Raw genomic sequence first — 15,909 nt, forward strand, 5'->3', positions numbered from 1 at the left:
CCCCCCCCCCCAGCAAAGAGGAAATTAAAGCAATCTTTAGGAGCTATTTTGCCTAATCATGTGCCAATATATCTGATGAACTAAGTGAAATGGATGAATAGTTACAATATAAATAGCCCAGAGGAAATAGAATATTTAAATAATCCCATTTTAGAAAAAGAAATGAATAAACCAAAAAAGAATTTCTTAAAGGAAACTCCCCAGGGTCAGATAGATTCACATGTGAATTCTATCAAACATTTAAAGAACAATTAATCCCAATACTATAAAAACTATTTGGGAAAATAGGCAAAGAAGGAATCCAAACAAATTATTTTTATGACACAAATATAGTGCTGATACTTATTTAAGTCAGGAAGAGCAAAAATAGAGAAAGAAAATTATAAATTTCCTTTAATGAAGGACATCAATACAATGATGGAATATCAATACAAAAATGTTTAATAAAATACTAGCAAAAAGATTACAGCAATATGTCACAGATCATATATCACAGATCATTCTCTATGAATAGGTGGGATTTATATCAGAAATCAGAGCTTTAATATTAGGAAAACTATCAGTATAATTGACCATATCAATAATAAAACCAACCAGAAATCACATGATTATCTCAACAGATGCAGAAAAAGCCTTCAACAAAATACAACATCCATTCCTATTAAAAACACTAGAAAGCATAGGAATAAATGGACCTTTCCTTAAAATTATTAGTATCTGTTCAATATTGTGCTAGAAATGCTAGCTTTAACAATAAGAGAAAAGAAATTGAAGGAATTAAAGTAGCCAAAAGGGTAATAAACTATCACTCTTTGCAGATGAATGATGATGGCACATTTATTTGTTTGTTTGTTTGTTTGTTTGTTTGTTTTAATACTGAGTATTCCAAGGCAGAAGACCCAGGGTCATATAGCTGAGAAATGTCTGAGGCCAGATTTGAACCTAGAACCTCCCCCCCTCTAGGCCTGGCTCTCAATCCACTGAGCTACCCAGCTGCCCCAATGATGGTATATTTAGAGAATTTTAGAGAATTAAGTAAAAAACTAGTTGAAATGATAAGCAACTTTAGCAAAGTTGCAGGATACACAATAAGCCTACATAAATTATCAGCATTTTTATATAACAAAGTCCAGCAGCAAAAGAAAAGAGAAATTCCACTTAATATAACTCTAAACAATATAAAATAAAAAATAAACAAGCAGGAATTATATGAAAATTACAAAACACTTTTCACACAAATAAAATCAGATCTAAATAACTGGAAATGAGCTAACATAATAAACATGACAATTTTATCTAATTTAATTTACTTATTCAGCACCATACCAATCAAACTGCCAAATAATTATTTTATAAAACTAGAAAAAATAATAACAAAATTCATTTGGAAGAACAAAAAAATATCCAGGGAATTAATGAAAATAAAAATGTGAAGGAAGTTGGTTTAGCAGTACCAGATCTCAAACTGTAAAGCAACAATCATCAAAACAGTCTTCTATTGGCTAAGAAATAAGATGTGGATCAATGAAATTGATTAGATATGCAATATATAGAATAAATGATCTTGGCAATCTAGTGTCTGATAAACCCAAAGACCCCAGATTTTGGGATAAAAACTCAGTTTGACAAAAACTACTGGGAAAATTGGAAAACAAAATGGCAGAAACTATGTATAGACCAATATCTCACATTCTATATAACCACGATAAAGTCAAAATGAGCATGTCATTTAGACATGGAGGGTGGGTAATATAAAGTAGATATCTATTTAAAAATTGATATTCATTATCTTCAAAGTATAATATTTGTAAAGATTTATTAATATTTTAACTAGAGAGCTAGAGAAAACAGGGAGTGCTCACTAAATCCCACGCATGTGGAAGAGAGAGCAAAAGAGATACAAGTAAACAGAGAGGAAAAGGAAGTTTGAGGTGAGGTAAGAATTCTGGAAGATGAAGTCTATAAATTAGGGGAATAGTTTATCTGTTAGAACTATGGAGAAGGAAAGAATTTATGACAAGAGATAAGAGAACATTACAAGCTTTATAATGAATCATTTTGATTATATTTAAATTTAAAAGGTTTTGTATAAACAAAACCCAATGTGACCAAGATTAGAAGGGAAACAACTGGGAAAAAAATTTATATCAAATTTCTCTGAAAAAAAGTTTCGTATCTCAAATATATAAAGAACTAAAGCCAAATTTATAACACAAGTCATTTCCCAATTGACAAATGGTCAACGGATATAAACAAACAATTTTAAGGTGAAGAAATCTAAGCTATCAATAAATGTATGAAAAAAATTATTCTAAAGCACTCTTGATTAGAGAAATGCAAATTTAAATAACTCTGAAGTGCCACCCTCATGCCTATCAGACTTAGTTAATATGAGTAAAGGAAATTAATAAATGTATTGTTGATGGAGTTGCGAACTAATCTAATCATTCTGGAGAATAATTTGAAACTTTGCCCAGAGGGCTATAAAAGTGTGCATATCCTTTGATTCTATAATACCACTATTAGGTCTATATCCCAAAGAGAACAAATAAAAGGGGAAAGGACCTACTTGTACAAAAGTATTTATAACAGCTATTCTTGTGGTGGCAAAGAACTGGAAATTGGGAAATGGGCGAACAAATTGAAGTATATCATGGAGATAGAATGGGTGCTATAATAATGAATATAATAAAAGAATTGTGCTATAATAATGAACAGGATAATTTCAGAGAAAGTTTGAAAGACCCTACATACACTAACAGAGTGAAATAAACAAAATTAGGAGACCATTGTACACAGCAATAGCGATACTGTACAATGATCAACTGTAAAAGACTAACTATTAATGATCCAGGACAATTCTGAAGGATTTATGGAGAATAGTACTGTGCACCTTCAGAGAAAGAACTGTTGGAGTCAGAATGCAGATAAAAAGCATGTAATTTTTTCACTTTATTTTGGAGTTTTGGTTTTATATGAGTATTATCTTATAACAATGACCAATAGGATAATATTTTGCACGGTAACCCTTGTATAACCCAAATTGTTTACCATCTCTGGGAGGTGGGAGGGAATGGAAGAAGGGAGACAATTTGGATCTTATAATTTTGGAAAACATAGGTGGGAAATGTTAGGTGTAATTTGGAAAATAAAATTTAATTTTTAAAAAGTCATCTGTGTGTATAGTTGAAGCCATAAATGATTAAAGATTGCTACAACAGAGTATAGAAGGAAAGGGTAAGAAAACTATGGACAGATTGTTGGAGAATTAATCAGGAAGAAAAAAAACCCAAAATAAGTCACTGAGGAAGTAAGAATATTAAGAATACAGTATATATTCATAGAAGTTAAAAAAAGGAAAATTACTAAGCCATTTTTCTGAAAAATTTTCTAGAAATAACAGTCCATTTCTCTGACTTAGTAAGGGACTAACAAGTATAATTATAATGAAGCCTTAAGAATAGAAAGTAGGGAATTTTAATATCCTTTTTGGTTCTAAAAATGTAACATTCTAATGGAATATCTTTTTTATCTTTCAGTTACCATGGAGTCTTTCCAAATATCACTACAAAATATGTGGAAAAAATAAAGCAAACCTGAATATTGTGTACTTTTATAAAGAACAAAGAATAAATAATAAAAATACTCCTTTCTTTAATGGCGAATATGGGTGTAAATTTTGCATATTGTCTAATAGCCTTTGATGTAACAATGGCTTAGTTTTGCTGTTTTGTTTTGTTTTTTTTAATCTTTGCTATGATTTAGAATTTCCTTTAGGGAGGAATATATTTTAAAATCAACCCAATGTAGCACAAAAGGAATCAATAAAACTTATTTCTTAAAAACAACCCCTCCCCCACCAAAAGAAATACTCCACCCTTATACTAGATCTAGCAGTTGCTAGTGTAGCAGAATAAATCACTAAATGGTGGTCCAACTCACCCTTTTGCCTCTTCTGACTTCAATGGTTCCCTTCTTGGAAGTTCTCGTTAAACCACAAAAATTCCATATTCTAGCCCTTATGATTCCTGTTGGATCTATATCCAACGGACACTTTCATTTGTTCCAGTCTCTAGGTTCTGCTCTTTCAACTCTGCTTTCTGCAGAAATCCTGAAATGAGTTTTAATCTTTTATATGAGTTTATTTTCTTATATTCCTTACTTTGAAATTTTAAAAAACTTTGGTTGTGTTCCAAGTTAGTTGAGTACTTATAACCGAAATTTATTTTTACATCTCAGCATCTTTGTGTGAACAACCAGTAACTTTGCTAAATGTGTGAGTTATGAATATTGTGTGCATGTAGGGAATGAAAGATATTCTGATGCTGCTCTTACATACCCTTAGACTTCCTAAATGGATGGACAAAACATAAAAAAAAAAGGATAATCAAGGGCAAGATTGTGTGCCAACATATAAATTATAGTCTAAATTTGTTGACTAAACAAGGGAAGGACTTTGATTAGGAATAAATTAATCCTAAGGGCTGTATAAAGCCCTGGTAGAGTTCTCTGAGCTATTCTAGTTCTTGAGTTTTTTGAAGTCAAAAATCAGAAAAACTTGAGTTGAAAATTTTGCAAGTTATATTTACCCTCTATATATGTGTAACACTAACTACCTACCCTGGCCCACTCACATCTGGAGTATGTCGGGTATGATACATTTTTACCTCTCCTTTGGGGTTTTCCAATATTCTTCTCTTTAAGGAAGGTAGGGTTATCTACTTTTTGCCAATGGCGCCAGCCACCTAGATGGTCTTCCCTCCATTGTAGTGGGTAGGTCCTCTACCCCAGGTCCATTTTGTCACTGACAAATTAGATTTTACAAAATAACATTTCCTTTAAAGAGACATAAATATTCAGACATCCAAATTACGTATGTTAAAGGTATTACATATTCCACAACCATGAGAGGTACAAATTCTCCTATTCTCAACTTGTAAACCAACAAATTCCTCCCACATTTTCTTCCTCCCCACCACCTTTCTTTCAACCTCTGACCTGATGTCATATCTAGAAATAAAATCACAAAAGACAAATAACAAAATTATAACTGTTAAATCTTTTTCCTTCATCTCTGGAGAAACTCTTACAGAGTAGTCCCCAGGTTCTAAATCCAAAACTCCACTCAGACTCCAGACATTCCTGGTTTCTGAGCTAAATTACTGCCTAAGTGGTTAACTGCATCAATTCCTTCCTAGAATCCCGGACTTCAAAGTCACTATGGCTGGGGTTCCATTTCCCAGGACTGGTGAGAATTACCACCCACATCTAAAAGAAGGACACATAAAGCAGAAAATAGAAACACATTCCAGACTGCCCATTTCTCAGAGCCAATGGGTAAAAATAAAAATGGAGGAAAAGGTACTCAAATATCCTCCTTTCTTAGTAATTTAAGTTCATGGCACTGGTACTTAAAAGTATATGTATGACCAATGTTATTCTCTAGATGCTATTATATAATGCTATATATTATATAATTATATAATGCTATAGAATAATGATATTCTCCCAGGAAAGGACAAAATTTGTTTAACTTAACATTTTAAAGATAGAACAGAACCTACATCTATGAAGCCAATGAGCAAAGGAGGCAGTACTCTTCCCCATCAATGGGGTAAAGGGAAAGAGAAAAAGATCTGCAAGGATAGACAAGCTGTGAGTTGGAAACTCCATTTACACATGTACAGTGAATAATTGTGCACCTTAGTCAAGTAAATGATTCATTAGTAGGATCAGAGCAAAGATATTGGGGGAGCCTGAGAGTATATGAAAGATCAGAAAACACTTTTTCCCTTTCTGCTAACAACAGTGATCAGGACACCTCACACCTTTTCCCTGCCCTCCTATATTAATAAAAAGGGACAGCTAGATGGCTCAGTGAATATTGCTGGACTTTTAGGAAGACTCATCTTCCTGAGCTCAAATCTGACCTCAGACATTAGCTGTGATCCTGGGCAAATCACTTAACCCTGGTTTGCCTCAGTTTCCTCATTAACAAAATATGCTGGAAAAAGAGGAAATAGTAAAACCTCTCTGATAATAAAACCCCAAATGTGGTTAAGAAGAGCTAGATATGACTAAACAAAATTTACCCTTAAACCAGGATTTCCTCCACAATTCCTCTCCCTCCTTCTATAGCCTATCCCATATCTCAAACAAATCACAAGAAAACAACAAAATTGTGTATCTCAGTTGTTGGTTTTTTTTTTGTTTTTGTTTTTTTATTCTCTCTTTAGCTAGAGGATGATGAAGTCAGGGAGGAGCTGCTGGGTTTGTCTCCATTGAAAGTCCATATTTGGTCTCCCCGACTTTCATTTGATGTTCCTAAAATATTGGACCCCAACACCTTTCCTGACCTCTGTGTTTTCCTCTGTAGGTTCCTTCCTGGGGTTCAAAAAAAAAAACACAAAAAATGAACAAAAGCAAAAAAACAAAAACAAATCCATAGGCCTCGTTCTTGAAAAGGCCTTCTGTCTCCCTATGCCCAAGATCCAAACCGGGTTTCTCATCTCTCCCACAGCCTAGGCTTATGTTCTCTTAAGAGTTCTTCAACTCTGCTTTCCACAGTTTAAATTTTTGTTGAGGGATTGATGTAGGGGGCAAGGAGAAGAGGAAAAAGTACATTTTGAGGCACAAAAATGGGTAGGTGAGGTTGGGAAGAAGATTGGTGGTGGTAGTTGGTAGTAGTGGTGGTGGTGGTTGTTGGTGGTGGGTATGGGGAAGGGAGAATGGATGCAAAGGGGAGAAGATGGAGGACGAGGAGGACGAGGGAACACTACACCTTCCCCTTTCTTTCCCCCTCTCTCCCCAGACCTCCGCGTCCACTTCAACGCCACCTCTGATGCTCCCGGCCGCCTACTAGCAAAGGGGAGTCGAAGCGGTTGTGCAGGGGCTGAACCCTGAGCTGGGAGGGCAGGAGGATCTGCAGGGCGGCCCTGATCTCGTTTGGACCCACGGGGTCCTCTGGGTCATTGTCGAGGCACTCCTTCTTCAGCCTGCCGGCCTCAAGGGCAATGCGGTCGAAGAGGTCTTTGACAACCAAGTGGAGGATAGCCAGTGCCCCCCTCGACAGAGGGGCGCGGCCATTGGGCAGCTGCTGCCTCAGCACCTGGACCACATAAGTGTCCTTCCAGGACACCCTCCGGTTCCTCTTTCGGCCTCTTCTCGTAAGTTTGCGCTGGGACATCCGGTTCTGGACAGGGGATCCCCTCATGGGAGTGTCAGGGGAACTGGAGGAACGATCTCCACTTTCCACGGTGCTGGTTTCCTCGTCCATCTCTGGTCTCGGTCTGATAGATTAAGATTGTGTTGGGTGATTGGTTAGACTTTTTTTCCGATCTGCCCCGCCCCTCACGGAATCCCCTGGGTAACCTGGCTTGAAATGCGCCTACCAGAACCTCTTGCGGCTTTTTATACGGCCTTGCCCCTCCCTCTTAAACCCCTCCCTCCATGGGTCACAATGGGAAGCCCCTATTGCAGTATCTTGTTTCTATGTAATGATTGGCTAAAGGACACAAGACTCTGGGTGTTGATTGGCTAAAGTAGGACACAATTGTAAATCCAGACAGGGAAGTTTATTGTCTTAAACATACTTTTATTTGCCAAATTGTTTATTTTTAGAATTTGTTTAATTTCCATGTAAGAGTTGATGATAGTGAGCTGCTGGATTCCAGTTCCACAGTTCATCAAAAATCTTTCTCAGATTTTCAATCATAATGAGAAAGTATGGTTTCAGACTAATACCTGTGTCTAAGCTGCTCAATTCCTTGTTGCCCCTAAGCATGTTATCACTTTCTATACTAGTGCAAACAGAAAATTTGTCATTCAGCCCCATTTCTATTTGACTATCCTTTTTGGTTCCTTTCTTTAAGGTTTAGACTAAGGAAAGGAAGGTGATTTGGGGAGTGAGGGGGCGGAGATGAAAGGGAAGGTGATCAGAGAGGAAGTATCAAATATAGAAGCATATTGTATGGGGCACTAAAGGAAAAAGACAAGTCCCTGCTCTGAAGGAGCTTAGAGTCTAATGGAGAAGACTACATAAAAACAACTTTGTACCAACAAGCTATTTACAGGATAAATAGGAGATAATCAATAGAGGGAAGGCATTAAAATTAAGGAGTGGGGAAAGCTTCTGTGGAAGGTAGGATTTTAGCTGAGAATCACCAGTCATTTACAGCTCATCATTCTACAATATTGCTATTACTGTGCACAATGTTTTCCTGGTTCTGCTCACCTCACTCTGCATCAGTTCATGTGAGTACAGGTTTTCCTGAGAGCATCTTGTTCATCATATCTTATAGCATAAAAGTATTTCATCACAATCATATACCACAACTTGTTCAGCTATTCCCCAGTTGATGGGCATCCCCTCAATTTCTAAATCTTTGCCCCCACAAAAAAAGCTGTTATATTTTTGTACATGTAGATCTTTTCTCTTTTTAAAAAATCTCTTTGGGGTGTTATTGTTCAGTTGTTTTTCAGACATTTCAGGCTCCTGGTGATCCCATCTGGGGTTTTATTGGCAAAGATACTTGAGTGGTTTGCTATTTCCTTCTCCAGCTCATTTTTCAAATGAAGAAAACTGAGGCAATCAAGATTAAATTATTTGCTCAGGGTCACATACCTAGTAAGTGTCTAAGACCAAATTTGAAGAGGGAGATGAGTCTTCCTGACTCTAGTGACCTGGTAGTGCTATTGCTGGGTCAAAGGGTATATACTATCACAGGTTTATAGCCTTTTGTGCATAGTTCCGCATGGCTCTCTAGCATAAGTTGGCTCACTCTACCAATAAGGCATTTTTTCACATTACCTCCAAAATTTTTCTGAGAGGTGTGAGGTAGTACTTTAGAGTTGTTTTAATCTATACTTCTCTAATTGGGGTGTATGGATATTTCAAAGAGGGCAAGAATCTTTGGTGAGAGAGCTTGCTAAGCCCTTTTCAGAACTACTCATCCACCTTTGTTGTCCACCTTTCACCTGACTAACCTATGGCTCTAAGAAACTGTAGTATGCTCAGCAGGCACACCCCAATAAAACCATCTCAGCAAATGAGCTAAACAAAGTTGAGGGTAAAGAACAGGTCTCAGATCCATTGGCAAATTAGGGGTGTGTCTACCCCAAGCATATGAAGACTTCCTCTGGCATAATCAGAGGATGAGAACAATTGTTCCAATGGCCATGAAGGCTACTGAAACAGGCACTCTGGGGGTGCTTAGGGCTCAGTCAGATATCAAAGATGTCAAGATCATCCACTGCATCCCAGTAATCACTAGTCTTCCTGACTTTTTTCTTGCCATTTGGTCTTTGATGACACTGGAAGAGAAGAGTGAGGCTGATGACTTTATGTAACTATGTCTTACATAAATCCAGTTCATGAGCAAGTGATATCAGAGATTCTTTTAAAAAATGAAGGACAAACATTTCTCTAATTGGTAGTGATTTAGAACATTTTTTCATATGACTGAGATAAAATTAAATGCATTATTCTCAGAATGAGAGGTGTTTTTGCACCCAGGCATTGGCATTTGCCATTAGGGCATCTACCTTTCTCATGAGGAAAAGAATAAACTACTGTCCCTTTTACTTTTATCTTTCAGATTCCAGGTTTTGTTTATTTAAGTGAGCGAGGCATTTATGCTTGTTATTTTTATCTCACTCATAACTATAGATCATTTTGATTTCTTTGCCTAAAAACTACCTGTTCATATCCTTTGATCATTTCTTAATTGGGGTATGACTTTTATTCCTATAAATTTGACTATCCTTCATATATTTGAGAAATAAGGCCTTTATCAGAGAAATTTGCCACAAAATTTTTCCCTCCAATTTTCAGCTTTCCTTCTAATTTTGGATGCATTACTTTTGTTTGTGCAAAACCTTTGTAATATAAAGTAATCAAAATTATCCATTTTATATACCATAATGCTCTCTATCTCTTATTTCATCATAAATTATTCCTAACCATAGGTCTGACAGGTAAACTATTCCATGCTCCCCTAATTTGCTTATGGTATTACCTTTCATGTCTAAATCATGTACCCTTTTTGAGCTTATCTTAGTATGTGAATGTTAATCTATATCTAAGTTTTTAGTATGTGAATGTTAATCTATATCTAAGTTTTTGCCAGACTTAGTTCCATTTTCCCAGCAGTTTTGTCAAATAATGAGTTCTTGTCTCAAAAGCTGGGTGGGATCTTTAGATTTATCAAACACTATTACTGGGATCATTTACTACTGTTTATTATGTATCTAATCTATTCCACTGATCCACAACTCTATTTCATAGCAAGTATCAGATTGTTTTGATGATTACCACTTTGTAAAACAGTTTGAGATTTGGTACATAATAAAGCCACCTTTCTTCACTTTTTTTCATTGATTTTTGATTTCATTATTATTTTTTCTAGCTGTATACAATAATTTTTTGGTCCTTTGATTGGTATGGCACCAAAGAAGTAAATTAGGTAGAATTGTTATTTTTATTATATTGGCTTGGCCTACCCATAAGGAATTAATATTTTGCCAATTGTTTAGATAGGACTTTATTTGTATGAAAGTGTTTGTAATTTTATGTGGTCTACAATTATTTTAAGTGGAATCTCTCTATCTCTTGCTGTTGGATATCTGACAATTATTAAGAGAGCATTACTAATATGGGAGAGAGCAGTTTTATTTGAATGATGATACCGGAAGCCATAATGTAGAAAGTTAAAATGAGAAAGGAAAGGAAGTGGATGAGGCACCTTTTGTAGATGGCTTTCTCAAATTTAGTCATAAACGGAAAGGAGAAAAAAATGGGACTATAGCAGAGATGAATGGATAAAGTTCTTTTGGGGATAGGGAAAATGTTGGCATGCTTGTAGGCCATAAAGAGGCAGCCAAAAAACAGGGAGAGACTGAAAAGTATAAGAGTGGGGATGGTAGAGGAGGCAATCTATAGGAAATGAAATAGAAGAGGACTACTTGTGTAAATAGAGGGGTTTGCCTTGTCAAGGAGAAGGGCTACCTTTTCATGTGAGATAGGGATAAAGAAAGAGATTATGGCAGAAAGCATCTATGAAATTGAGGAGGAAGAGAGGAGAAGTTCTCAGTGAATACTCTTGTTTTTTTTTTTTTCAGTGAAATATGAGTCAAGGTTCTCAGCAGGGAGGTTGAAAGGAGAGGGGCAAGCTTGAGGGAGGATGAAATGGTTTGGAAGGGCTGCTGTGGAGAGTAGGAAAATGAGTCAGTTAGGGAGGTGTAAAAGGATTACTTTGCTTCAGTGGAGGTCCAGCTGCGATTATTAACACAAATTTGTTTTGAACCTAGCACAGCTTCTTGATTTTCTCTACTTTTGTTCAATAGCACATGAACAAAACAAAGGCGGCAGATGGTGAAAGGCAAAGATTTGGTCAGCTATAGGATAAGGGGACAAATGATTCAACAGAAGAGAACTAATATAGAGTAGAATTAGTTTACCAAAATATCAGATGTGTAAGGAATGAGTGTAGCCAGGTAAAGGATAACAGCCTGACAAAGAATCAAGTGGTAGAGGAATTGGACGTCATCTTGGTAAGTAGAAATAATGCCGTTTAGGGTTGCAAGAAATGGGGAAAGTTGAAATGAGAACAGATTATGATCAGATAAGGGAATTTCCAGAATTTATAGTTATGAAATGACTGAGATTCTCTCTGTTACTGTAGAAGGAGAGAGAAGTCTATTGGTCATGGGAAATTAATGAGTTGAAGAACTGGGAGGTAAGGTTGTTTGAAGGAATATCGTATAAATATGCATGTTGACATCCCCTGTTTGGAGGGCAGGTATTAGGGAGGAAAGATTGTGAGTTAGGGAAGAGAGAAAGACTTCAGAGAAAGAAGGGAAGTACAAGAATTTTGAATGATATGGATTGAATGAACCTCAAAGATTCAAGAAGGTAGGAGTAGAGCAGCAGTGGAGAGCATGGAATAGTCCTATTTCTATACCTCAATCAGTGAGTCAAGGATTGAAAGGGCAAACTTTTCTCAAAATGGTGGCTAGCTGGACTGTATCATCAGGAAGAACTGGGGTCTCAATGGCAGGCAGAAGATGAAAGGAATAGGAAAAGATTTAAGATGAAAGCAAGTGTGTTACCTATGAAGCAGATGTTCTTGAGAGCACAGTGGAAGGGATGGATAGCTTTAGAGTATGACAATGGGGGGAATGGATTGAAGGGGATGGGAATAAGGGAAAGGGCAGTGGGTGTTTGTTTAATGATGTACTCTGAACCCCAAAGATCATTGGTATTGGACTAGAGTCTTCTCAGTGATGGTTATCAATGACTTACACATGTATGAGGAAGAGGTGAGTTGCTGAAGGCAAGGGAGGTCTTCTGTCTTTTGAGGTTCTGGCCTCCAAGGTCAAGAGAAAAGATGGTCAGCAAATCCAACCTATCTTCAAGATCATGAAGGGAGTGAGACTAGAAAGAAGCCAACATATAGAATTTGATCAGATCCTCATTCCCAGTGTGCTATACTAGAGATTTCAAGGAATTATCCACTTTACTTTTATGAAATTTATGACTTTATCTCTTGGTTGAAGTAAATTACCACATTCCCAAAGGAGAGCTACTTCAATCTACATTATCTGTATATATTCTTATATGTATATTTTCTGATTGCTGTTTTGCTATCAACTTGGATAAATGAGGTGTTGTTTTTTTTTTCTATTTGTTATATGTGTTCATTGTAGAACTGGTATGTGATAAAAAAAAAAAAAAAAGAGGGTTAAGCCTTGGATATTAAAGCATAGGGTCTCCCTGTGTCCATTAAGAAATGGGCCAGGTGGTGGGGGCAACTGGGTACCTCAGTAGGTTGAGAGCCAGGCCTAGAGATGGGAGGTCCTAGATTCAAATCTGGTTTCAGACACTTCCCAGCTGTGTGACCCTAGGCAAGTCATTTAACCCCCATTGCCTAGGCCTTACTGATCGTCTGCCTTGGAACCAATACACAGTATTGATTCCAAGATGGAAGATGGTAAGGGTTTTTATAAGAAAAAAAGAAATGGGCCAGGTGGAATAGTTAGGGGGTTCAGTGGAGAGCCAGCGTCAGAAGGACCTGGATTCAAATTTGACACTTCCTAGCTGTGTAACACTGGGCAAATCACTTAACCCAGTTGCCTAGCTCTTACCACTCTTCTGCCTTGGAACCAATACTTAGTATATATTCTAAAATGGAAATGTAAGGGCTTTGGTTTTTGTTTTTTAAAGAAAGAAATGAGCAGGGTATAACCAGAAGGATCCTAGTTAATCACTGCTGAATGCTTTCAAGAAGGTTCTTAACTTCTCTGGGGGTTTGATTTTAGGGTGGGGTCCTTTAAGGACTGGCAGCTCAAGGTGGGGACTAGTGCTGGGAAGCTGGATGGAATAGTTTTTGTCATCTCTTCTTGGAAGCAAGCCAAGATCAGGAAGCAGGCAGAGGGAACAAGAAGTAATGGAGTCTCTCTATCCTCTGCAAGCAGGAAAGGTTCCCTGTAAGAAAGAGGCCAGTCCAAGAGACAAGCACAAAATTGAATGACCTCTCTGATTCTCCTGCAAGCAATCAAGAAGTGGCCAGGTCAGAAGACCACACTCAATGGAATGGTGTTTCTCTGATCCCCTGCAAAAGTGGAAAGGGTCCTTTAATTCATAAAAGCAGCAGGGTATAAGTACTAGGTTTACAGTTAAGGGCTTCTATTCATATGTTAGCTTTGTGACAAGACATAATCTCTCTGAGTCTCAGTTTCTTCATCATATGTAAGGTCCCTTACAACATTAAATCCATGACTTCCTCTAACAGTATAATCAGTACATTTATTTCCTGAGCTACAAAAAAGAAGAGTAAAATTTAAATTGTCTCAAGGACTTTTCAAGTCAGGGAGTCAAAAGAATTTATTAAGCCTGACAGTATGCCAGGCAATGTACTGAGCAATAGGAATACAAAGACAAAAAATATAGTCACTTTCTCTCAAGGGGTACCCATTCAAAGTAGGGAGACAACAAGCAAACAATTATATACATGCAAGCATCTACAATGTAAAGAGGAAGTAATATCAGAGGGAAGGCACTAAGAAGTGGCAGGGATAGGGGAAGTCTTCTTCAAGGTGGTATTTTTGCTGTTTTGAAGTTTAATTGTTGAATAAAGTGTAACAAATGCATTCATTCACTAATAAGGCACATTCCCTGATCCCATGGGGCATATTAAGCCTAGTAGAAGAATAAGACACAGATAACTGTACATTGTATTAAATAAAAAGAACAAAACAATTCAAAACTGAAACTGGAAATACCCTGGCAAGAATGGAAAGGGGGTCAATATAACGTAACTTCCATTTGAATAATACACAGAAGTACCATAGTGGTAGAAGTGAGAAAGATCAAAAAGCAAAAAGCAAACAAAACAGGTCAAGAAATGACTTCAAGAATGTAGAATTGGAGGCAGTTGGGTAGCTCAGTGGATTGAGAGCCAGACCTAGAGACAGGAGGTCCTAGGTTCAAATCTGGCCTCAGACACTTTCCAGCTGTATGACCCTGGGCAAGTCACTTGACCCCCATTACCTACCCTTACCACTCTTCTGCCTTGGAGCCAATTTTGGCTCCAAGACAGAAGGTAAGGGTTTTTTAAAAAAAAAAAAAAAAAAAAAAAAAAAAAAAGGAAGAAAAAGAATGTAGAATTAGAGTTAAGTAGTCTTTCTGTACATATGTATATACAGAAAAATTAAAAATACTTATTTTATCATCCTTTATGAAATTAAAACTCTGCCTCCTCAATTTCTCTTGCAATCCAGCCTCCTCTTTATTCAAGACACAACCTCTCTAGTTCAAGTCCCTATCACTTATTGCCATAATTATGCAATGCCCTTCTCATTTGGTTCACTGCCTTTAGTCTTCCCTCCCCAATTCATGTTCCACACAGATGTCTAATTTATATTCGTAAAGCACAGATCTTGCAATTCCACTTTCCTGTTCAAAAAGTTCTGTTTGACTCCTTATTGTTTTGATATACAAATCCTTCATAATCTCGTTCTTTTTCTAGGGTCTTCCATCTAAACTCCAAGGTAACTACACTACTTGATGTTTCCTATACAGAGAACAATCTATCTCCTACATCGGTGCCTAAGATTTCTGAAATGTTCTCTTCTTACCTCTGAAACCCTTCTCGGCTTGGGTTAGAGCCACTGACTTTCGATTTTATCTCGGTTGTCTCAGCCCCTACCCGTTTTAGTGTCTCTCTAGTGAAGTCTTTTTGTATATATCATGTATTTGCTTCTTTGAAAACATCCTCTAATATAAAGTAAACTTGCTCTTTTATTTTTGCTTTTGTATCCCCACCTCTGAGCAGCATTGACAATGAATGCAGAAGGCCTTGATTTAGGAAGATTTGAATTTAAATCCAGCCTCTGATACTGACTAGCTTTGTGATTCAGGACAAATCACTTAACCCTGTTTGCCTCAACTTTTTCATCATCTGCAAAATGAGCTGGAGAAGGAAATGGCAAACCACTCCGGTATCTTTGCCAAGAAAATTCTAAATGGATTCAAGAGGAGCTGGCCAGGACTAAACAACAACAAATCCCCAATCCATAAAAGTTGCTTAATAAATGTTAGTCAATGGTTTTCTTTGGGTTTGTTCATAAAAATTGTTGTGCAAAATTATTTTTGAGATTGAGAGCCAGGCCTAGTGACGGGAGGTCCTAGGTTCAAATCTGGATTTTATAGTTGAGTTTATTTTATTAGGTTTGCGAAGCTCTTTAACAAAAATATTAGTAAGTTTATTTAAAGAGAAATGTACAGGTTTTTGTTTTTGTTTTTTAAAAAATGAATTTCCTTCCAGTTTGCAATATCCTCTAAATACTTTTTGAGCGTTCTGGCCCAGCCTACTTATCAGACAATTCCCATGAGCCCTTGCTACTAAAAAA

The 15,909-nt window shown here is 36.9% G+C and overlaps 1 protein-coding gene across 1 annotated transcript; it reads right to left on the reverse strand.

Moving 5' to 3' along the window:
* Positions 1-6,826: 6,826 nt before the first annotated feature.
* On the reverse strand, positions 6,827-7,276 carry LOC123246273 (histone H2B.1, sperm-like). The gene has a single exon (XM_044675195.1). The coding sequence runs from the start codon at positions 7,274-7,276 to the stop codon at positions 6,827-6,829; it is 450 nt and encodes a 149-aa protein (XP_044531130.1).
* Positions 7,277-15,909: the final 8,633 nt, after the last annotated feature.

Source organism: Gracilinanus agilis, chromosome 4 (assembly GCF_016433145.1).
Source record: "Gracilinanus agilis isolate LMUSP501 chromosome 4, AgileGrace, whole genome shotgun sequence".
Lineage (NCBI taxonomy): Eukaryota > Metazoa > Chordata > Mammalia > Didelphimorphia > Didelphidae > Gracilinanus > Gracilinanus agilis.

What these genes read in the sequence shown, in the direction of transcription:
- LOC123246273 (XM_044675195.1), bottom strand. Translation starts at nt 7,276, where the DNA reads ATGGACGAGGAAACCAGCACCGTGGAAAGTGGAGATCGTTCCTCCAGT.